This window comes from Periplaneta americana, chromosome 3 (assembly GCF_040183065.1).
Source record: "Periplaneta americana isolate PAMFEO1 chromosome 3, P.americana_PAMFEO1_priV1, whole genome shotgun sequence".
Lineage (NCBI taxonomy): Eukaryota > Metazoa > Arthropoda > Insecta > Blattodea > Blattidae > Periplaneta > Periplaneta americana.
The window spans coordinates 24,223,687-24,248,833 of NC_091119.1; the positions used below are offsets into that span (position 1 = coordinate 24,223,687).

General features: G+C 34.5%; 1 protein-coding gene across 5 annotated transcripts in view; it reads right to left on the reverse strand.

Annotated features, from left to right (window-relative positions):
- Positions 1-25,147, reverse strand: part of LOC138695857 (GRIP and coiled-coil domain-containing protein 2-like) — a 71,947-nt gene that overhangs the window by 22,524 nt on the left and 24,276 nt on the right. For 3 of the 5 annotated variants that reach the window (XM_069820145.1, XM_069820144.1, XM_069820148.1), the window contains 6 exons: positions 18,914-19,186; positions 11,897-12,473; positions 10,246-10,349; positions 8,037-8,189; positions 5,301-5,738; positions 976-1,143 (listed from right to left, as the gene is read on the reverse strand). In XM_069820145.1, the coding sequence (XP_069676246.1) occupies positions 976-1,143; positions 5,301-5,738; positions 8,037-8,189; positions 10,246-10,349; positions 11,897-12,473; positions 18,914-19,186 (1,713 nt within the window). The remainder of the gene's footprint in view (positions 1-975; positions 1,144-5,300; positions 5,739-8,036; positions 8,190-10,245; positions 10,350-11,896; positions 12,474-18,913; positions 19,187-25,147) is intronic. The other 2 variants (XM_069820147.1, XM_069820149.1) reach the window with 1 other exon arrangement.

Consider the following 25,147-nt stretch of genomic DNA (forward strand, 5'->3'; position numbering starts at 1 on the left):
AAATAACCAGCAATACCAAAACAACGGCATTTTTGGCTGTGCTAAAAAAAATTTGAATCTGCCACATTGCCACAATCTGGGCCGTCAGTTCTGCCACATTAGGAAGTTCGCAAGAAACTTTCATTTTCTGTGGATATTCAAACCTAACATTAGTGTATTATCTGTGTTGTGTGATGTGTTTTAATAAAGAAATCCGCAGTTTTTTATGTTTATTTAATTATGTTCAGGTTGTCTGTGTTGCCACATTAGGAAGTTCACACAAACTTCAATTTTCAGTGAATATTCAAACATTAAATTAGTGTATTATTTGTGTTGTGTGATGTGTTTTAATAAAGAAAATCCACTCAGTTTTTATGTTTATTTAGTTTTATTCAGGCCGTCAGTGTTGCCACATTAGAAAGTTCACACAAACTTTCATTTTCAGTGAATATTCAAACCTAAAATTAGTGTATTATGTGTGTTGTGTGATGCGTTTCAATAAAAAAAAATCCAAAATTCCTATTGTCAGTGTTGCCACATTACGAAAATCGCACGAACTTTAATTTTCAGTGAATATTCGAACCTGAAATTAGTTTATTAATTGTGTTGTGTGATGTGTTTTAATAAGGAAAATCCACAGAGTTTTTATGTTTATTCAGTTATGAGCAAGTGACAGAGAAATAAGCTTCATATGGCTGCAGTTTCAACATTTGGCACCATGATATACGAACTTTTTTTTTTTGTATATACTGGTATTTATTCAATTACCCGGCACAATGTCGTATCCAGACCTAGACTGGTCCCTTTGTTGCCGGATAAAAGGGATTTTACTGTAAATATATAAGAATTTAGTACAGTACTTAGACAATACTCAAGAAAAGTTGCCAAATTTATGAATATGTGCATCAAAATATTTAATGTTGTTTTTTTTTTATATCTTTGTTGAGGGTATTCTTTTCTCCGAATTATTATGTTACATTCAAACCAATAACTTACCTTGACTTCTTTCGTCCTTGCTTCTTCTGACTGTATTCTCTGTTCTAACAATAATATCTGTTCTTGCAGCCCTCTGCTAATATCTCGTTGCGTCTCCAGGTGGTTGTCCAGTTCTTTGACTTTAGATTTTTCCGCTGCCAATTGTTGGGTTAAATCAGCCACTGATTTCTAGTAATACACAAATTTATATTTGTTATAAACAAACTCATGGAGGTAAAACACAACCGATTTTGTCCACAATACATTTCACTTGGAATGGTAGGATTTGAACATAGATCTCTAACTTCGAAAGTCAACACATTAATCCATTAGGTAATAGTGTGTCAAAGAAATTAATACAAACTGAGGACTAGTAAATTTTAGAATATACGACAGGGACTAAAAATATATTTGTTGAGTTTCAATAATGCCAAGTAATAATGAAATAACCGAAATATTAGAATTCCCAACATAATATCTGCAGTGCCTGGGAAAAGTGACCTAAGTCAGTTTCCACAAACCTTTTTTGATAATTTATTGACAACTTATGGAACATCTGCTCGCTTGAAAAAAGAGACATAAGTATTTCTCCCATTACAATAATTCATACAGAAGAAAATCAAATCGACATAACCAGTGTAAGTTGTCAATAAATTATCAAAAAAAGGTTTGTGGAAACTGACATGTCACTTTTCCCAGGGACTGCAGACATCTCTCTCCATATAATTTTAACACATCAGAATTTAGAAATACATGAGATTCTAAGACACGAAAAATTAATTTCACCACGGAAACCTCATTAAACACAGTACTGAACATAACTTACAAATTCTATTGACAGTTCAAATTATTCAATAGTTAGAATAAACATAATTACCGGTATGCCAAATTATCATTAAAATAATAGTAGTAGAAGTTGGTTGGTTGGATAGTTTGGACAGCCCTCTTGGAGCAATAGTCTTCTTTTGAAATTTCTGCCAGCTTTTCTATTCAGTTTCAATGCTCGCCAATTTGTTTTTACTAGAAGTTTAGTGTCTTTAATTACCCCATCTTACCATCGGAGTTTTGAAAATATATAGATTACATTATATGATGACAATACGTAAGAAGAGACAAGTAATATTATCCTTCTAGTATGACTGCATAGAAGAATTAAGTCTTCTTGCTATAGGTTCATGGTCTTACTAATAAACCATGTACAGTATAGTTTTTATATGAGACTTATGCAGAGTTTGGACAGAAAATGTTACTAATAAGCCATGCATAAACGATGAATGTATAAACAGCCTGTAACTATACATGGGAATTGCTTTGCCGTTGTTATATACACGAAACCCCTTGTATAAGCGTTGTATATAGAGAAAAAATGGCCACCCTATAACAGCTGTTTGTATCGATTGTCTTTTTATGATGATGGTTACCTTGTAACAACAGAAGAACAAACCAAAGAGCACAAAATAATTGAAGTTATACAGTAGAACCTCTATTATCCGTGGTAATGAAGGGAGTGGACTGAACAGTTAATTGAAAAAATCGGGTAATCCGTATTATAAATAATGTCGTAAATTTAGTGAATAATGCTTACACTTTCGTAATTTCATCTATGGTTTTGTATTGAACACGCTAGGCAGTGGATCAGAAATTCACTGATATAAATCTGGTTGTTAACAACGGGATTTTAGGGGACAAGGAAATTTCTTGTAATGGTTATCTGTGGAAAGATAGAAATAATGGAGGTCTCATATTGTAGATTTACATAGGCTACTTTACATGTCATCCTTGTTTTTTATTAAATTGCACATGGTTGTGACTCCAATCTCGTTTTCTGAGATGAGCCACAGTTTCTCGTTTGCCGAAACCACTCAGTTATTTGCACTTTTTTATACTTCGCACAACACGATTTCTTTTGATACTCATGGAAGACATCTTATACAGAAGTTGTACAGTACAGCAACTCTAACAGTAGACCATACTGTGTAAGAGTAAAGTCTTGTAATTACCTTCTCTAGAAAAAAATAACTTGCTAATATAATGTACAGTAGCATACTCCATAATATATTTCTATAGGAGGAAAAGCGAGAGAAAGACAGTCGGATATCCACCAATCGGTTAATAGGGTGACGGATAATCGGGGTTCTATTGTATTGCAGTAGTCGTACTCTTTGACCAAAATATAGTGTGGTAATCTATCAGGCCCAGTTGTACTATCGATACTTAGAGCGGTACACTAGCACACACTATCAGATGCAATAGAGAACCTCAGATATTCTATTACCTTTCGTAATGACGAAACTATGACGTAGCTGTGTAACAGTTGTACTGTTATACACGACGTATGTATTGGTTATTTGTAAGGAATTTACACCTGACTTACAAACGAACTATTCATTGTTTAAGTATAAGACAGTTGAACGTCTTCTATTAGTAAGACTGTCAATGTATAACTGACATCACAATAGAACATTTTATAAAATCCACATTTTCATAACCAGTCGAAGATCCAGAAGAACCTCATAAAGCAGCAGTTGCAACATTAGACTTCTTACTCAAAATAATTGCCTTCCCAAACGAAATGGAGACCTTACACTACTGAATTGTGTTCTTTATAAGAAGAATGTCTCAATAAATTACTTGGGTCTGAAGCTATTCCTAACAATATTAACAATTTAGCACTGCTGAGTTACATGATAGTATAGTGAGGATCAGGTAAGAACAGTTCCTAAACAGCAAATACAGTGAAACCTCTCCTTATGGACACCCCCAAGATACGGACACTCCTCATATACGGACAGATTTTTATGTCCGAACTGAAATAATATAGAAATAATGCTAAATTAAACTCTCGTTTACGGACACTCTCAGACACGGACATGGACAGCTGTTTCACAGTCCTAAAGCTTGCTTTACCTCCTGACTGTGGACAGAACTTGGATGTCAAGACCTAATGTGTTACAAAAATGGAAAATTTAGTTTTGAGAACTGTACAGAAATTCCTTAACATGAAACCTAACATAAGGGTCTTGTAGGCTACCACTTGCCCAGCCGGCTACCCCTTGTTAGCTGGAAGCGGGTGGATAAACGAAGTCATAAAATTTAACCTGTCTGATGGGTCCAAGGTTTCCGCGATCGTGAAATTGTATTCGGCACATGATAGGGTTAGTAGGATTATTCTCTTCACTTCAATCAGTTGTTCGGTTTCGAGAGACATGGCACCTGAACGTAAAGGTTAAGTTGGAAACTGTAAATTACAGTACTGCATAACTGTAGACCTAGAATAAAATTGCATGGCACAGTACTGTATTTTGCTTTTTCAGTTTTATCTACTGTAGTTCAAAGTTGCAAAGAATTACTGTAGTACTGTAGTACAGTATACTGTATTAAGAATTAAACTACAGTAATATATATCATTTAAAGCGTGAAGGGATACATAATGCATATTATAAATTTACTGTTAGGTTGGGGAGGCTCCCTCCCAATAAAGGACACCTCCCAGATGCGGACAGATTGTTGCGTCCCTTCGATGTCCGTAAATGAGAGATTTCACTGTATTGCCGTCTTGTCAGTGTTGCCAACTGTTACCAGATATCACACGATCCTACGTACTGAATGACTTATTTATGTACCGTACTTTACCTTAATGTTGAAAGGTTATTCTAAATAATTCAATAATTAGTAACATATTTTCGTAGGCAAACTATACGAGAAAGGGATCAAAATTTTAGGTATTTTGTCTGGCAATATGAAATTCATTGATTTGACTAAACAACTGAATTACGAGACTTAATCTAAAAATGTATTTTGTTTGACCACATAAAATTGTTAGTACGAACTCCGAAAACTTACCTGACTATAGTCTTGAATTATAACCACAATGCAACACATAAAATAACTATTATGTATTAGTATTAATTAATTAGTATGTTCAAATTTCACTAGCTTCAAGTAACCGGCTCAGAAATCTAGTACAATTTTAATTTCATGGAACTCCAGTACTGACAAGATTTGTCTCATCTGCCAACATAACAGTTACAAAATCACTACCATTTGTAGTATTTATCAGTATCGAAATTCTAAACGAAGTTGGTAAAAGAAAATTCAACCTGCAAACTAGAAAATTACCAAAATCCACTAGCATATGTAGTCATAGGGGAAAAATGGTTAGGTTTCACCCTTAGGGTATGAAGTAAGCTGACCCGGACTATAGGAGGATTTAATGCCAAATGGCTAAGCACTGGACACTGGAACCCAACAAAATAAAGCCCACATTGAACTGAACCCAACCAAACCAGACATAATATTTTAATCAAAAATATTTTTAAATTAAAAGCAAACTTTGTGTAACATACCTCATAATCCTCCATCTCCAGACTAAGAACGCTGCGTTTCTTGCACTCCTGTCTTGAAGCTTCCAGCAAGTCCTGAGTATTCTTATGACTATCTATTTCATCAGCCAGTCGCTTTTCACTAGCTTTCAAGTCTTCCTCAAGTTTCTTAAATTCTTTTTCCTTTTCTTTCCTTGTTGCATTTTCTGCTTCTTTTTCTTTCTTTAGCGAGTTAATATGTGAAGCTAACTCCTTATTAGCTACATCTATCTTCTGTTTATCTTTTAAACATATTTCCAGCTCTTTTATTTTGCTTTCCTTCTCGTTCTGACACTCTTGCAACTCCACTTTAAGAGAGGCACAATCGTTTACTGATACTTCTAATGCTTTCGTCAATTCCTTCACTTCTGATTTCTGTGTTTCCAAATCATCTTGCAGACGATCGTATTCTTGCTGCATTGTCTGTAAGAACAATACATAATACGAATGACTGCAATGCAGTATTTCAATAGAGTTATTCATATAATATGTAATGAACAATACACAGGTTCCCTCATTGCACCTTCTGCAACAAGACCTTGAATTGAGCTTTTACGTGATACTTGAAGTCTTAGGAAACTAAAGGCTGGTTCACAATAAACCGGGAACGAGAACCAGAATGAAAACGAGAAGCAGAGGACGTGAATATGAAAATTTTTGATTCACAATAAACTGAGAACGTAGACGACTATGCATCAGGGGCGGCTCTACAATAAGAACTGAAGAGCTGCAGAACCGCCATTTAAATGGACCTGAAAAAATTAAAAATGTTAAACGTGCTTTTATGTAATCCAGTTCATTGTTTCATTTATTTTTCTAATTCATTCGCCTTCGATTCGAGATTTTACTGTCTGTAGGAGCCTTGAACTGCTCGAGAATTTTAGCTGTAGTGTACTTTTCGGATCTGTGATCTGCAGTTCCTGAAGCTCAACGTAGGGTAGTTGGCAGCAGAAAACTGGTTTTCTTCACCATCCCATATGACTGCATTAGAGCTGCAACCGGAGCAGCTCTCTCCGAATATACAAAAGAACCGTCAACACCCTCATCTCTTTATGACCTGCCTTAGAACACATAGGCTTTTGGACTACTGCATATCATTACAGTTCCAGTGTGTTATAGTACTGTGGATGGTGTGATGTGATTAGTCAGTGTGTCTAAGGAAATATTTTATATTAAAAATGAATGAAATGAAAACCTAATTGACCAACCCTTTTCGAAATTAAAAGAGAAATTGCATGTTAACTCAAGAAATTAGGACGTCCTACACAAAATTTAAATACTGAAATTTCTGGAAAAAGTCGAGGACATCATGTAGCCTACTAGTCATTTTAATACTGAAATATGTAATGAAAACGATCGGTTTTTTGCTGCGCTCATGAAAACGCTTTCCCCCCACCCATGTATTCTGTTTACATGGACAAACACCGGAGTGAAGGATTTAGTTAATTTTACTTAAAAATTAGAAAAGCATGTGGGGCACATCTCCACTACATGACTAGTTGTACCAGGTGGGAGAGGTGTAGCGCACGGATGGTTGGAGTACAATTTCGGATGCATAGTCAACTTCGAGAAGGGGCTGTAATTACACGCGTTATCCGATTTAGATGCAATAAACAGCATGCGTTTGCTAAATACACTATTTTTCATGCAGAACTGCCAACCTTTGTAACCGTGAATATGAAAATTTTTGATTCACAATAAACCGAGAATGCAGACGACTATGCATATCAATATGCATGTCAATAACGATATGTAAAGTTGATATTATGCATTCTGGTGTTATTTGTATATAATTGACCAATGGCGTTCTCTCATGGGTACAAGGCAGCCAACATAAGCACAGGTTAACCAACTTCGAAATTTCAACTGAAACATTTAATTAGGTACGATACTATAAATATGCCCATACATCTTTATTATCACAACCTATTTTAAGTCTACCATAACGTAAAATAATTAGAGAAGAAACATTTGTAATAGAACAAAAATGAACACAACAGTAGTTATTGAATTGAAGCATGAATATGTAGTCTGTAATACAACCAATACAGTAATAAAATATGATTCACTTATGATCGGTGTTCAAAGATGCAGCTATTGAAAGCCACGTATTCTCCCTCATTTTCTCATCTTTATACGAGGCGCGCCGCTTATCGTAAACGCGAGGATTTTCCTCAACACTCAATATTAGAATCTCATCAAATAAAACTTGCTCCATGATGCACAGCACAGAACAAAATAATGCATAGGTTATGTCATGGTCTTCTTGCTACAAAATATATAACGACAAAATAGCTTTTAGATGGCAATAGAATGAATCTAGTGGGCTGTGATCGGAAACGTGAACGCCAAAGTTGAAACTTGGCCAACTGTCCATTCCCAATCCCGGGCTCCGACAAGCTTTTCGTTAATTGTGAATGCTCACATTTAAATCTACACATTTTAACAATTTTGCCGTTTTCGTTCCGATTCTCGTTTCCGGTTTATTGTGAACCAGCCTTTACTTTCAAACTCTAACACTTTTTAGAACTTCTTATGCTTTATAACAATCGTACATAAAATACACTGATCTAAATTTATTGTAACAAATCACAATAATTACAAAGAAATGATGCTTATATTCGGGCCTAGAAACAATAACAAGCAACTGATGAAGACCAGTAGGCCAATTACAAATGAGGGACTCTACACTTACTGTATTTTATTACAAACATGACTGACCTGCAAGTTCTTTGCATGAGCTGAAAGCTGTGTTACTTTGGCTTGTAGATCAGCTTTGTCAGAGGCAAGCTTTTTCTTGTCATTTTCTAATTGAGTCTGCTGCACTGTCAGTTCAGACACTCTTTTCTTCAGCCGAACTGCCACGGTGCGAAGCTAGTGACAGAAACAAAAAAATCATATAACATAAAATATACATCATGCAAGATCCATTTATTAGCAACTACATTTTACAGTTTGTTAGAATTATTATTTCAATGAAGTACAGTAGAACCTCTATTATCCGTGGTAATGTAGGGGATGAAGTGAATGGTTAATCGAAAAATCGGATAATCCGTACCATGAAAAACTTTGTAATTTTCTCCATGGTCTTCTATTTAACTCGCTATGTAATGGATCAGAAGTTGACTAATTTAAGTCTGGTTATAAGCGACGGTTTAAGGGACAAGGAAGCCCTTTGTAATGACTGTCTCTGGAAACATAGGTATAAAGGAGGTCTCACGTTGTAGGTACAGATACTTTTTTACACTTTAGCCTTGTTTTTTTTATTAAATCGCGCAGTTGTGACTCCAATCTCGTATTCTGATGCAAGATGAGCCACACTCTTTCTCAACCCATTCAATTATATCCATTTTTTTATACTTAGCACAACACATTTTCTGTTAACACCTGTAGAAGACATTTTATATACAAGTTATATTATAGAATGGCAATTCGAAACAGTAGACAATGCTTGTAACGATAAAGGCTTGTAATAACACACTCTAGCAAAAACATATGTAGAACCTACTAATATGATGTACAAAACAGTACTTCATACAAGTTATTTATTTCTGAAGAAAAAAAGAGCGAGAAATAGACAGTCGGATAATCCGCCAATCGGTTAATAGGGTGACGGATAATCGGGATTCTACTTATTACAATGGAAAATGCACACTCTTTGTCAAATAACTATAGAGAATTCGAAGTTAGGAATAGGCAACAAATTCTGATGAACTGTTACTTTCTTGGGACATCCCTGAAGTTACTTTATCGAAATTAACTGTATACAATTAACAAGTTTTTCTACGAAATATAGTACATAGTAAGCATAACATTTGATTGACAAATGAAAAATGTCAAAATTCTCTTTGTTAACTTGAGAAAAGTTATTTCTTTCTCTGTGAGATAGATGGACACTACTGAGTTGCATCAACCATTTTAAAATCTTCATTGAACATCATCAATCACCATCTCTATTCATCTTTATAATATTCAATGTATATTATTTATTTTCAATAAATTTTTATTGTTTTGATAGCTACCACATCTTGTCGCAGAATATTCTTTTTTAACATTTCATTATGTATTTTTTTTAACATTAATTTACATTTTCTTTTTTGTTCATTTGAATTGATTAGGATGCCGATATTTTAAATCCAAGATTTGGATGGCTATCATTTCGATGATATTCTCTCTCAACTAGATATTTAAGAATTTATTTTATGACTATATAGAAAATCTCAAACATTTCTTTTGTACAATTCATATCAGTTAAAATTCCTTATAACAATTATACCAGTTCACACAATTTTATAATAGTACATTATGCAACGAGCCTATAATGGTAGTAATTAAGACGCAAGTATGTTTGTTTATTAAACGAGCGCAAGCGAGTTTCATAATTTTCATACGAGCGTCTTAATTACCATTACAGGCAAGTTTCATACGACTTTTTATGCTCGCCCATATTTCTAACTTGAAATTATTCAGAAGTATTCATTTTATTTGTATCTGACTGAAGATCGGAAGTGACCTTGTTCATAGTTCGTGAATTGTGAGATGTGCGCAGACGCGAAAGTATTGATTTTTTCCGAGGAACAATAATGTCATTGACCTTGATGTAATGTAGAGAATGTATAACCTGGAAATTGATTTAGAATTGAAAAACGAGGTGACAAATTGAATTTATTTGAATATTATTCACAATTAACGCTAATTATTATAGTAACAGAACATAACCTTCTGCGACAGTATTGGATTTCCAGCCTCCCTCGTCTTTTGATTGCATATCCGAGAATAATCGAAAACCTGAACTTTAATGAATAGGTGTACTTTAATGACATGCATTAAAGGACTGCTACCAGGTGTATAATTACTACATTTCGGCATGGTCGAGCATAAAATAATTTTATAATTTCAATTTGTTCCTATTTAATAGTTAGTAACTCACCTTGGTGTAACGTTCCTCAAATGTCTCTTCCAGATCTTTTAGCCGTGCAGACTCTTCAGCTTTACTAATAGTACTGCTACTCATTACTTCACTATGTACGTCACCTGAAGGATAATATGTATATTCCTATTAAATCCAGCATCCACTGTAATTATTATTAAGAACATCTACATCAAAGCTATGATTAGTCTTAGGAACAGACGCAAAGTAAATTCAATTAAAAATAAGGATAATACAAAATATAATTACGAAATTTCTGGCGGAAGAAAGAGGAATTGTTTTGTAAGGAATTAACAACATACTGATTTATTCTAATTATGTCATTTGCTCATTTGAAATCACTACATTAACCTATGAGCTATTCCATATGAAATCAATCAGTAAAAAACCTCGCATTTTTTTAATACTCTAATTTTTTCCCTATTTATAGAAGGTGCTGAGGAGAGTGCATTCTAAAAAATATACTATCGAAAGTCAAACGGTTTTCGTACTATTGAGCGGCAAATTTAGCGTATTTTATAAAAACAAGCCTCTTTCAGCGCTCAGAACTCTGGAACCATTTACTGCAGAATATTGAACGAGAGCTCATTTTGAAGCTGACATTTGGTAGGTTATGTTAAGAAGTAATCCTTATTTTTATTGTATACAGGGAGACAGATAATCGGATTTTACTTATTTTTAGGCTTTTTGTCCATTTGTAAAAATGTTAAAAAATATTGAGAAAAAACCTTGCATTATTAAGAGGGATTCGGCATTGTTTGGTTAGTGGCTCGGCAGTAAGTTTCGAGGGTATTAAATAAATTATTTTCATATGCCTAGACTTGAACGGCGCAGTACCGCACGCACTGGCTGAGAATGGAAGATAAGCGAGCGTTGGACGTCATTTTACTCCTGTGTTTATGAAAACTTGTGATAAAGCTAGCCCAGCTATGCGCTACTAGATGAAACATCACGTGTTTATGTCTCCTGGCCTTGCTTGCCTCAGCTAGCTCCCGCCTCACAGTCAGCTGGTTAGTTCACGCGCATACTATTTATTTTCTTTATTTGATATTTTCAATACTTTCTTATCAACGGTGCACCAGTAAAAAATATGTTTATTTGTACTTTCAATGTGGAATCTAACCATATATTTTAAAAATATTTTTTCGTGGGCAAAGGTATCTTAATGTAGAAAAATCTAAATTTCTCCATTTCCATAAAAAGTAAGAAAAACTGTTTACATGTCAATATAAACTTTAACTTCTCAGCATCAAAATAAACCATGATTCTGATCATTGGGTGAAAGGGTTTCAGAGCCACAACAGTTTAAAGTTGCTAATTTTTATGAAAATACGATAAATTTAAATATTTTAAATTTAAACACTATGAAGTTCTGATGCCTCAAACTTTGCACAAAGTGTTGTATCACAGTTGTCAACAGACAGAAAAAGTTTCATTGTATTTAAAAATTGCAAGGTCAATTTTCTCTATATTTCGGTCGATTTGAGATGGAATAGCCCCTATGCAAAATAATTCAATTTACTGAGATTTTACCCAATTTTGTAGGTAGGTAGGTAGGTAGACCTAAATTCTGTTATATCCTTTAAATTAAAAATATTTAAAGTATTAAATGATAATAAAACGAGAGGCAAATGAAATATATTACACTTACCACTTTCTCTACGCATTTCTTCAGCCTCATGTTCTAACTGCTGAATCCTTCCTTTGAGTACTGATATCTCCTCTTCAAGTTCCTTTATTTTCGCACTGTTATCTTCAGACATATTTGCTTCGTCTAACTTTATTTTTCCTTTGTTCACAGCTTTCAAGGTAAGTAGCTCTTCTTTCAAGGAATGTATCAATTGTTCTTTTGAGCTAAGTTCGTGCAGTCGTTCTGTTTGTTTTATCAGCTTTGCCTCAAGGTTATGTATAGTTTCTTCTTTGGCTTCTAATGCTGAGGTCTTTGTTTCCAGTTCATGTTGACATTCCTTGAATTTCATTACTTCCTTTTCTAAACTATGTATTGTTTCATTTTTAATAAGCATATTCTTTTGCTGAGCCTCTGAGAGTGTAGCAAGTTCATTCTCCAAATTGCATATTGCTTTATCTTTCGTCTCCAATTGAAGAATATTCTTCTTTAACTCATCTTGAACAGACTCTAATTTGCTGTTCGTTTCCCGTAACTTATGTTCCAATTCACTATTCAATTCTTTTAGTTTTGAAATAGTTTCTCCACGTTGTTTTAATACCTTAAATTTAAAAATTTAATTAGTATCCGTGTTAGAGAGGCAGAGAAAGCAAAACAATGTAAAAACTATATGTTAAAATATCGGCTTCACTAATAGCACTAAACACTTTCTACATTTGAAGGGTTTAGAAAAAGAACAAGCTTTGTTCACCTTTTTTTTTTTTTATCCAAGCTCTGCGGAGCAGGGATTCCATGTAGTTTAATCCTATGAATCAAACACTGTAATAATGTGAATAGTCCAACATTTTGACAGAGTTTAGATTTGGCATATAGGGGAGAAAAAAAACATGCCAAGACAGACTTTGTTATTCATAGATTTCAAAAAGGCATATGGCTCAGTTAAGAGAGAAGTTTTATATGATATTCTTATTGAATTTGGTATTCCCAAGAAACTAGTTCGATTAATTAAAATGTGTCTCAGTGAAACGTACAGCAGAGTTCGTATAGGTCAATTTCTGTCAAATGCATTTCCGATTCACTGTGGGCTAAAGCAAGGAGATGCACTATCACCTTTATTTTTTAACTTTACTCTAGAATATGCCATTAGGAAAGTCCAGGATAACAGAGAGGGTTTGGAATTGAACGGGTTACATCAGCTGCTTGTCTATGCAGATGACTTGAATATGCTAGGAGAAAATCCACAAACGATTAGGGAAAACACGGGGATTTTACTGGATGCAAGTAAAGAAATAGGTTTGGAAGTAAATCCTGCAAAGACAAAGTATATGCTTATGTCTCGTGACGAGAATATTGTACGAAATGGAAATATAAAAATTGGAAATTTATCTTTCAAAGAGGTGGAGAAGTTCAAATATCTTGGAGCAACAGTAACAAATATAAATGATATTCGGGAGGAAATTAAACACAGAATAAATATGGGAAATGCCTGTTATTATTCGGTTGAGAAGCTTATATCATTCAGTCTGCTGTCAAAAAATCTGAAAGTTAGAATTTATAAAACAGTTCTATTACTGGTTGTTCTTTATGGTTGTGAAACTTGGACTCTCACTTTAAGAGAGGAACATAGGTTAAGGGTGTTTGAGAATAAGGTCCTCAGGAAAATATTTGGGGCTAAGAGGGATGAAGTTACAGGAGAATGGAGAAAGTTACACAACATAGAACTGCACGCATTGTATTCTTCACCTGACATAATTAGGAACATTAAATCCAGACGTTTGAGATGGGCAGGGCATGTAGCATGTATGGGCGAATCCAGAAATGCATATAGAGTGTTAGTTGGGAGGCCGAGACGTAGATGGGAAGATAATATTAAAATGGATTTAAGGGAGGTGGGATATGACGATAGAGAATGGATTAATCTTGCTCAGGATAGGGAACGATGGCAGGCTTATGTGAGGGTGGCAATGAACCTCCGGGTTCCTTAAAAGCCAGTAAGTAAGTAAGTGAAGACAGACTTTAAATTGCTTTCCTGAACAATTTGATAAGTGGACAAAGCTCCTTCTTTCCCTGTACCCTTCATTTGTTTTAGAGCTATAACTGCAGTGAATCCCAATAAATGTTCCTGGTGTTTTTGTTGGCAGGTCAACAGCAGTCTTCTCTGCTACTGAGGTGAATTCATGGTGTTTTTTAGTTGGTTTTTAACGACGCTGTATCAACTACTAGGTTATTTAGCGTCGATGAGATTGGTGATAGCGAGATGGTATTTGGCGAGATGAGGCCGAGGATTCGCCATAGATTACCTGGCATTCACCTTAAGGTTCAGAAAAAACCCAACCAGGTAATCAGCCCAAGCGGGGATCGAACCCACGCCTAAGCACAATTTCGGACCAGCAGGTAAGTGCCTTAACCGACTGAGCCACGCCGGTGGCCTTCATAGTGTTTTGCCAGTTTAAAACTTACACACTATGTTATACTAATAACATTCAGTGGGCTTGGGTTCATATCGTGGTTGGGACAAGTTACCTATTTGAGGTTTTTTCCAGGGTTTTCCCTCAACCCATTAAGAGCAACTGCTGGGTAACTTTCAGTGCTGGACCTTGGGCTCATTTCACAGGCATTATTACTTTCATCTCATTCAGATGCTAGATAACTATAGCAGTTGATAAAGTATCGCAAAATAACCAATTAAAAAATAACATCTAGTACTTACACTGCTGGAAGTGTTACTCATCTTGTGTGATACTTAATTCACATCACATCATTCACAGAATCTGTTTCATTAAACTTATAGGCCTACACTAAATTTAACACTGTCTTTTTATACAGAACTGGGTGGCCAGGGAATTTACATCGAAAATTTTCTGTGGGGCTCACTGCAGGTTGGCAGGCTTATGTTGTGTTGTGCTTTGCGACTGTTACATATTCAGTGCGTGAATGTATACACATTTTGAAAAAGTGTATGTGAAAAAGAAATCATGTGGCAGAACAAGGGAAAACTATAGACGTAAATTTTTTGGCCACCCAATTTGTATAGCAAAACAATAACTAAATCTAGTGAGCAGGTTTAATGAAACAGGTTCTGTACAGGAAATGATGTGAATTACATATCACACAAGATGGGCAACACTTCCGGCAGCTACTGTGAGGAAAAGGAGTACCGAATGTTATTAATACTGCGTCTTCAGTTCAAAGTGTGTCATGGCTTGCTGTATGACGTCATGTGGCTAGCCGATGAGCCTAGACAATTCAATCTTTCTACTGTTCTCCAACCAGGAGATCAACCGTGAAAGGAATGTGCTTACTATTGCGTCATCTATTGGAGCGAAGTAGATAGATGATATTATCGTTATAACGTCAGTTTAAAGACCATGTGGTCTCTTGCATATGTATGGACAGATTAAAAGACCAGGAGATTAACAGTGATCTAATTTTGTAACTAGGGTAGTATAAACACGTGTCTGTCAATGCTATTGTTTGTGCTGTGAGAGCTAGCCAATAGAGAAACGAGTACCCACGTGTGTGACCTTATGACATCAACATTCATTCACAGCATCACCCCCCCCTGCGTTTCATTCCGGAAAGACTTTCTCGTGGTTGGAGCACAGTACACTTCCGCAGAGGCGTATTACCTATGTGCCAGAGAAGTTGCCTAGCAAGTACGGTGTTCATTCTGAAGAGTATTTACCGATACGTACGGTAACTCCAGTAGTGGCAGGAATGTGAACTGTTTGGAAACACGTAGGCTACTGGGGTGAGTTTTTTTCTTACTGTCGGGATATGGGGAGAGGGTTAAGACGATTACTTACGTATTTGTTGACATTAACTTGGACGGTCAACATGGACACTTAGCATTTGATTTATGTTGTGGAATGTTGCTGTACGAAACCGATGATAACAAATACCCTGCGTACGACTTGCCCACGCAAAACACAGTTCGAAAGAGGTTATGGTAGTACACAGACTGTACAGACCGCCATCTGTTGCTACGACGTTCAAGTTATACCGTACACGTTCTCAAGTTCAGATTTAATGCCTTGATTAACAGGCAACTTCTCTGACATGAAAGCTGAAACTCGCTTCAAATTGCTGACTCACAACAGTGATGTCATGATACACTTTGAAATGAACACCCAGTATAACATAGTATGTAAATTTTAATTAGGCAAAGTGCAGTGGGTTCTCAGATGCAAACAGCAGCTGTAGCGAGGATCTGTCACTGGTTGGTCGGTCAACAGAAACTCTGGGAACTTTCGTTGGAACTCACTATATTGCAGTAAATTCATTATTAAATGTAGGTCTATATAACATTTTATGTAATTTTACTATTATAGAACCAACTTCATAATTTGTTTGTCTTAAAAAGAAAAAATGATTCACTACTTTACATAATAAATTTGATAATTCTCTTTAAACATGATTGTGATGGCATAAATTCCATCATGATAGAATCACAATCTTGTAAAAACCAAGTTATTGAAGAACCTACTTTCATTCTGTAGATTCGTTAAACAATTGGTGCTATTAATAACAAATGTAATTTAAAATATTTCTGAAATACATGAATTAAAATTCTTGAATTTAAATTCAACATATTCACAGGTTTTGTAAAAATATTAATTACCTATGCAAAATAACTCAAATTACAATGTTGCAAAGGAAAGTGACTTCAACCTTCTGTAACTCCTGGATTATTTCAGATTCATGGGAAAATAGGCAGTTAAAATGAATCATAATACTGTATGTAATTATTGTGATCTCAATCAATTTAACGAATAGCTTTCTTATCGTCAATAAGCTACATTTGCTAATGCTATAATGCTTTTCACGTGACTTACAAGGGAAGGGTTTCAGCTTGAACAGGAATTTCGTATCCAAAATTTGTTTACAGGCCCATCTTTACATCTCTGTAAAGCTCACAAAAGCATTCGTTTGTGTAATGTGTGGTTTGTCTGTTAGAGCACTGTACAAGTTGAGGGGTGGGGAGAGCACTGCACAAGTTAAGGGGATGGGACACCTTACTCATAAGCCTAGCCTAGCCTAGAAGCTAGTGCGACTGGTAAAATATCTAAAGCCCATTTAAAAACATTTTTCTCCAACATTCTGTCCGAAAATATTGCAGATAATCAAAAATGTACACTGTTGTATGAGTCATTGAATGCGCACAAGGACACGACCTTAATAAATGGATCATTCCAAGGCTAGGACATGGAATGTATGATCATTCCACCTAAAAAAACTAAATATATCCAGCATCTGGATATCTATTTCCTTAGACAATATTATGCTCATAGGATAACAGATTGCATAAGGACTCTTGCTGAGAATCCAGAACTTAACTTGGGAAATCGAGTGTTTATAATGAAAATACACTCTGTTACTCATAACCAGTTGTCTGCTCCAGTATACTGCCCTATGCTTCAGTATTCCTGGCAGTCAGCTGGTTACATGAATCCTGAACAAGTCTCGGACTTCAAAAATGTAATTCAGGTGGCATTTGATTTTTCAGTACTGGAGTGTGATTCAGAAGATTGTTCAGGTGTTGCTTCTGCGTGTTGTGCTTATTACTCTACTCCATGCTGTATCATGCATTTTATGGAGAATCCTCATGTACATTTTTAAAAAAGTGTATTGACCAATACCAACCAAACGGAAAGTTACACAAATGAATGCTTTTACGGTCTTCATCACCATTGTGAGGTAAGTCTCTGTATAAATTTTTAACCAAAAATTCCTGTTCGAGCCGAAACCCTTCCCTTGTTAGTTTATACGTCTCATCTTTTTCATGGCTACAAAATTTTGTCTGAGCACATGTAATATTTAAATTACCACCACTAAAAGCAAATGAGTCTTAACAATACAATTAGGCAACCTTGCTTAAGCACGAATGGCCTATGTTGTTCTGGGAGGCTAAAAAGGAGCACCCTCTATGAACTAAGTTACATGAAAAGGGGTAAGCCTATAGTTTCATGACATGACAATTATTTATTTCAGTAGGTTATTTTATGACACTTTATCAAATCTTAGGTTACTTAGTGTCTGAATGAGATGAAGGTGATAATGCCGGTGAAATGAGTCTGGGGTCCAGCACCTAAAAGTTACCCAGCATTTGGTTACCTCAACCAGGTAACTTGCCTCGACTGGGAATCGAACCCTGCCACCTGGTTTCGCAGCCAGATGCGCTAATCGTCACTCCACAGGTGTGGACACACACATGACAATTAACTTGTAGAAAATAACTACTATAATTAAAACACACATAAAGCTCCTCATTTATATTTTTGTTACTGAAGATGAAACTAGTAACAGGTTCTAAAATACAGAAGCCACATGCTCAGGATACAGAATATAAACACTGATGAAATCTAGCACAACTTTTGTTCATACATTTTATAAGTACAATTTCTGAAAATCATTTTCAAAGATTAAGAAAAAGACTCAAAATGTGTTAAGCTCTAGATAAAAACTTTACAAGTCACTTCATAACAAGTGATAGTAAAAATGAAAGACGTACATTAAGGCTAGGATTAACAAAGAATCACACACGCACGCACGTTCGCACGCACGCACACACACACACACACACACAAAAAAAGCTCCATCAAAGGAAAGTAACTGAGCTAGAAGCGAATGGAGTTTATACTCTGATGTAGGCCATTCCGAGAATATGAATAAATTTCAAACTTAATTATGATTGGAGGTGGATTCAATGAATATTTTTTTTCAAAGCTCCTCAGTTAGTAAAAACACATGCCTTTATGGAGAAACAAACATCAGTGAAGAATACATTATTTTCGAATATTTTAACAAAGGCTTTAATTTAAAATGAAATAAAAATATGATCAGACCTAAAGAAAAATGCCATTTAAATTTGAAATAAGTTAAAATTTTTCATAATATAGCCTATGCAAATATCGCGCGTTTGAAATTAAGGAAGAATTATTTACAAAAGTGGGAAGAAGAGAAAATGACAGCAGTATTATCTCATTTCTCTCTTACTATAACACCATCCTGCCCTTTCTAGTATATTAAAGATTAATGTACCTGGTTCATTTCATTCATTTCTCCAAGGAGTTCAGCACTTTCTCTTTTAGTGACTGCAATTTCTGACTCAATGTAGCTTGTCAAGGCTTTATGTATTTCAATCCACGTGTTTTTCTGTAGTGTCTTACTAAAATTATTTTGGAACGTTTTAACCTCTTCTGACAGTCTCAGTCGTAATTCATTCAACTGCGAGATCTTTGAAGACAGAGATACTATCTCTGTTCTCAGATGCTGAGTCTTTAAGTTTAGGATGTTATTGGCTTGTCTGCTTTCCTGGAAGAAGGTGAAAGGGTTTGCAAGCATAACAAAAAACATGCTTTATAAGCAGCAGACACAACACTGGATATAATTAAATAATCATAATATAACTGAATTTTCAGAGCTAAGAAAATATATGACAGTTTCAACAACTGTTGTTTTTTTAAAGAAAAATATGGTGCGAAATGTTTTTGGATTTCTGGATGTTTTAGAGTTATGTGTTGGATCCACGATCAAGAACTATTTCCCAGAATTTCTCTTTGTCTTGACTCCTTTCTTAATTAGAGTCAACATTTAACTTCACTGAACTGGATGTGTATATACAGCGCTTTTTTTTCAGCCGGAACGCATTCTGGTAAACTTTTTGCTATTACAAATTCCAACGAGATATATTTTATACGCAAAATTGAAAATTAAAATTGCCGCCATTGCCGAGTCCAAGAATTTACATTTTCTCATTATTATCGTTGGTGCAAAAGTAATTCATGCAATCTAGTGCTGCCATCTTCTGTTATTGATCCTGAAACTATAGCTCGAAATCGCAAAATTTCCGTTATGCTTAAAATCGATGAGCTCCGTTTGGAACTTATTGTAATATAAGGTATGTAGGCATAATATTTTTAAACCTACGCTTTTGTTGTATAATGTGATCGAGTGATAGAGTTCCAGTAAACTTTTTTCCAGAAAAAAAAAAAAGCACTGTATATACATACATGGCATAGTGCAAAAACCCCAAACATTTTGCCCCACGTTGAACATTGTGAATGTTATCAATTTTATTACAGTCGAATACTTTCCATTAGTAAAAAAGAAAAAAATAATAATAATAATATTTTACATAGTAAGATCTGCACATTTTAAATAGCTACGGTATTGCATATATGAAAAGAAATCACACTGCGATGCAGGATCTGTTAAAAAAATAAACGAAACAAAATAAAATAACGAACTTTTAGTACGTTTCTCTTCAGCTCTGATTTACTCAGCTTTTAGTGATTTTATATGCAGACAAACAATAAATAAACAAAATATAGTTTTACTCAGTTATAAAAGAACAGGTTCTTTTATTAGTGGTAAATGCGAAATGTGACTGAAAGATGCAAGAAGAATGTGCCATAAATGTTGCAAATACAATGTCATGTATAATATTATTACTAATTAAGATTGTGTGAGAGTGCATGACATTACATGGCGAAAAAAATAAAACAATAATCATGAAATTACCATCACATTTTTAACCAAAACTACGATATTTTATTAATTTTTCACTAGAAAAACCTGATTCTGGTTATGGATAAGAGTAATAAGCATCATATTTTTTTTAAAGTAAATGCATAATTTACAGCAAAAAATATAAAGGTACCTAATTCTAGTTAAAAGATTTATGATTTCAAAGCTTCAATAAACAAAAATAATCGTGAGAAGCAGTCGTATTATTATTATTATTATTATTACTATTATTGCTGTGAAACTTGGACTCTCACTCTGAGAGAGGAACATAGGTTAAGGGTGTTTGAGAATAAGGTGCTTAGGAAAATATTTGGGGCTAAGCGGGATGAAGTTACAGGAGAATGGAGAAAGTTACACAACACAGAACTGCACACATTATATTCTTCACCTGACATAATTAGGAACTTGAAATCCAGACGTTTGAGATGGGCAGGGCATGTAGCACGTATGGGCGAATCCAGAAATGCATATAGAGTGTTAGTTGGGAGACCGGAGGGAAAAAGACCTTTAGGGAGGCCGAGACGTAGATGGGAGGATAATATTAAAATGGATTTGAGGGAGGTGGGATATGATGATAGAGACTGGCTTAATCTTGCACAGGATAGGGACCGATGGCGGGCTTATGTGAGGGCGGCAATGAACCTTCGGGTTCCTTAAAAGCCATTTGTAAGTAAGTAAGTAACTATTATTATTATTATCATCATCATTACTACTACTACTACTACTACTACTACTACTACTACTATTATTATTATTATTATTATTATTATTATTATTATTATACTTAAGAGGACACGCCACTAAAAATGACCAATTTTTTCCTAATCATTTTTTTCAACCAAATTTTTAGAGCACGTTTACTATATAAAAGACTAACAAAATAAAAATTTTGAACCCCCAAATGTTTTTGGATTGTGATTTTTTTTTCTATTCTTTTTAAAAATACTTTCAAACACAAGTTTTTAGTAGAAGACCTCAAGTTTTAAATTTCCGTTTTTTTTTTTTACATTCTCAAAACATAGAGAAACATTTCTATGCATTCATTTATTCACCTTGAAAAAATAGTTTGAAATTTAAAAAAATGTCATTTTCCCTATAATTCATGAAAAAAATATATTAATAAAATAAACTAGCAGCATTTCTCACAAAATAAATGCATAGAAACATGCAGTTACCTCACAAATACTTGCAGTAAAAATTTCGCCAAGATTGATTAGTATATGGCATAAAAAAGTTGGTGTTAAATCAAGAAAAATAAACTTACGAAAAAATAGGTTTGAAAGTAAAATGAATATTTATATAAATTAAAATTATCCTTAGCCAACTTTAGAACAAAAAGTTACTAGATTTGTAATAAGAAATTTGTAAAAAAGAATTCTTTCATGAAAAAATAATTCTGACAACTTTTTAAATGCCACGCTCCCTTACAACCTTAATTTAAAAAAAAATTAAACATATTTGCAATCAAAATTGAACTAAGTACATTTGGGCTATGAAAATATACATTCTAAAGAAGTGAAATAGCCAATAAAAATTTTATGGAAAATTTTCATGATTTTCAGTGGAGTCCCCTTAAGGGGAGGCAGAGGTGAATATTTCAAAATCCACAAAATTTATCCGATTTGTTTGAAATTGACCATGGATACTAAGTATGTTATTAGTAATGGATATACCAAGTTTCAACTTCCTAAGTACAATAGTTCTGTAAATATTAATAATTTTATAAAACTTTATATCGTTTGATATAAAATGCTCCATGCACCATATTGTAAGAAATTTTCAATATTTCTTTTTATTTATATGTTCAGAGAAGGTATATAAATAATGATAAGTATTAGTTTATTATGGGAATAATATAGTAATACAGTTATCTTGGTTTTAATTTCATACTTTTAAGGGCACAAAATCAAAAACTAACATCGGAATATGAAAATAAAGATAATTAAAATGGAAAAAACCAAATTTTTATTTTTTCTTCAGTTTTGTTCGAAAATTTCACCTCTGCCTCCCCTTAAAAGATTAAAAAAACTCAACAAGCTACTACTGTACAGTTATTACACATTAACACAATTAGTAAAAACTACAGGATTTTAATGTAACAAAAGAATGAATTACACTCTTATGGGCTTTCAGATGAAAGATAGGTATAATGCGATAGAGGAGACATGAGGCAGAAAAAAAAGGAAGAAATGGAAGGAAAACGAGAATAGACAAAAAGATACACAAGTAAAATATATAATTATACAGTAAAAGCCTAATTGATATTCTACGGACTTCAATATAATGCAGTGGAAAGTATGTTCCCTGAAAAAAATCATCATTATCGTAAATATCAATTTTATGAATTTCTTTCGCTTTTGTGGTGCGATTTTTACCCTACTCATGGGTCACAATGTAGAACAATTGTATTCAACTCCACTTGAAATTTTCATTTACAAACTTACAGTAAATTAGTCTACGCCTAGACAGACAAAACATGAAATTTCATATTCTAAACCATTGCTGTTAGTGGTATGGGAACAAGGAATTTCACGTTTCACTATGTGTTAGAGTCGATGGCAATTCAGAAGGCAGTAGTCTGCTAGCGTTTGCATCGAGAGAGACAGATAGAGAGAACAAGGTAGTGTACAACATTGCCACATCGCACTTCACGTGCACGTGCGATAGAAATAGTGCAGGAGAGAATTTAAATTATCAAAAGACAATAATGACCTTAGCCGTTGATTACTGTAAGCATGACACCAAACAAACGCTCTTTCCTTCACAAACAATATTTTTTGCACGGTTCTCAATCCCACACCACATGCTTCTGCAGTCGTTTCTTGCATATTGGCAACGTTGCAATCAGCATCAAGATGGCCGGCAGCGTTCTGCTCGCCAACGTTTTTAAATAATTGTATACCTTAAACACTATTTTCCACGCCTGCCTGTGCAATACTTGTCTTTTTACAGTCTCTTCTTCCGTTTATTTTTCTTACACATACACAGTAAATGTTAGTTTTACTTATTCAATGTATTGAAACACTTATACGTGAACAAACGAACTCTGAAAGTATTTGTTATAGACGGATTCTGATTGGTTCTACTGTACAAGTTTGTGACGTCACATATCAGAAATGTTACGGCGCATGTAGCAGCTGACCGCCTTCCGAAATGCCGTCTAGTCTAAGTACAATTAGGATAAAAAAATTGTCACATTTCATAATATTTTGATAAAGTTTCCATATTTCATACAAATCTTCATATTTTTTACGATTGTCTTCCTCCATTAATATTTGTCGATCACTGAACTGGGGTTTCCAGATATTATAAGGAGACAGCAAGAATGTTTTCCAGGAAATATTATTGAGAAACCCAAGCCACCCATTCCACTAACATTCCAGGATACCCAGAAATCTCCAAATTGCCTTCTATTGTCATTGAGCACATAGTGTCAATGAATTCGAAAAACCAAAACAAACTAATTAATTAATTAACTAGTGGACTTACTCGTGTTAATTATGTAAGTTTGTGCGACTTACAGCTGTTTCGATGCTTCACACACTATTGTCAGAGCCTACTAGATCTCGGCGTCATCTCGAACTTCACTGCCTGTTATGTGGGTGCGTTTGATTGTTGAAAGGTGTTGAAAAGTGGAGTCAAATAGTGTGTGTGTACGTACTGAAATTGATCTGTGTGTTGAGAATTTGATCAGGGTGTGTTTTAGTGTGTTTGTATATTTCGTATTGTTCTAGTGTGTTGAGTTTTTGGTTCTTGGGTTGTATGTGTAGGATTTCCATGTCCGCATTTATGTTATTATGGTTAGCAATGGTTATGTGATCGGCGTATGTAGATGTATTGTGTCCTCTGGTTATTGCTTTAATGTGTTCTTTGTAGCGTGTTTGGAATGATCTGCCTGTCTGTCCTATGTAGAACTTATCGCAACTATTACATGTGAGTTTGTATACACCTGTGTGGTAGTATTTATTTGTTTGTGTTTTTTGTGTGTTGAGATGTCTTTGTAGTGTGTTTTCTGTTCTGTATGTTATGTTGTATTTCTGCTTTCTGAATGAAGATGCGATCTACACACACACTATTTGACTCCACTTTTCAACACCTTTCAACAATCAAACGCAACCACATAACAGGCAGAGAAGTTCGAGATGACGCTGAGATCTAGTAGGCTCTGACGATGGTGTGTGAAGCACCAAAACAGCTGTAAGCCGCACAAACTAACATAATTAACACGAGTAAGTCCACTAGTTAATTAATGAATTATATTCAAGTGTTAAAAGTAGTGTACGCAAGATTCAAAATAGACAAAACAAACTGTTTCCTATTCCACTTTCGCTCATTCTTTCGAATCCAGTGGAAGTCTTTCTATGTGGCCAGATCTACTTTTTTTAAACTTCATGGGTATTTTATCATTCAGAACAATATTAACTGTACAAGACCATACCTATGTGGGCTAGGCCCAGATATGATTTATTATTTGAAACAAAATACAGTCAAAATCTGAAAAGAACATATAAGATCGCGAAACAATCTTGGGAGGAAATAACTGCAGATAAATTCTGTTAACAAGAAATACAATTTTGTAAAAGGTTCACTCGTTTTTACAATGGTTGTAGACTATAAGACAATTAGCATTGCAATTTTAGTAACTAAGCATGTTCATAATTTTCTTTTTAGAATAAATTAACAGTTACATCACAACAATACATACATGCTGAAGAAAGAAAATCAAATTTGGTAATTTCCTAGTAC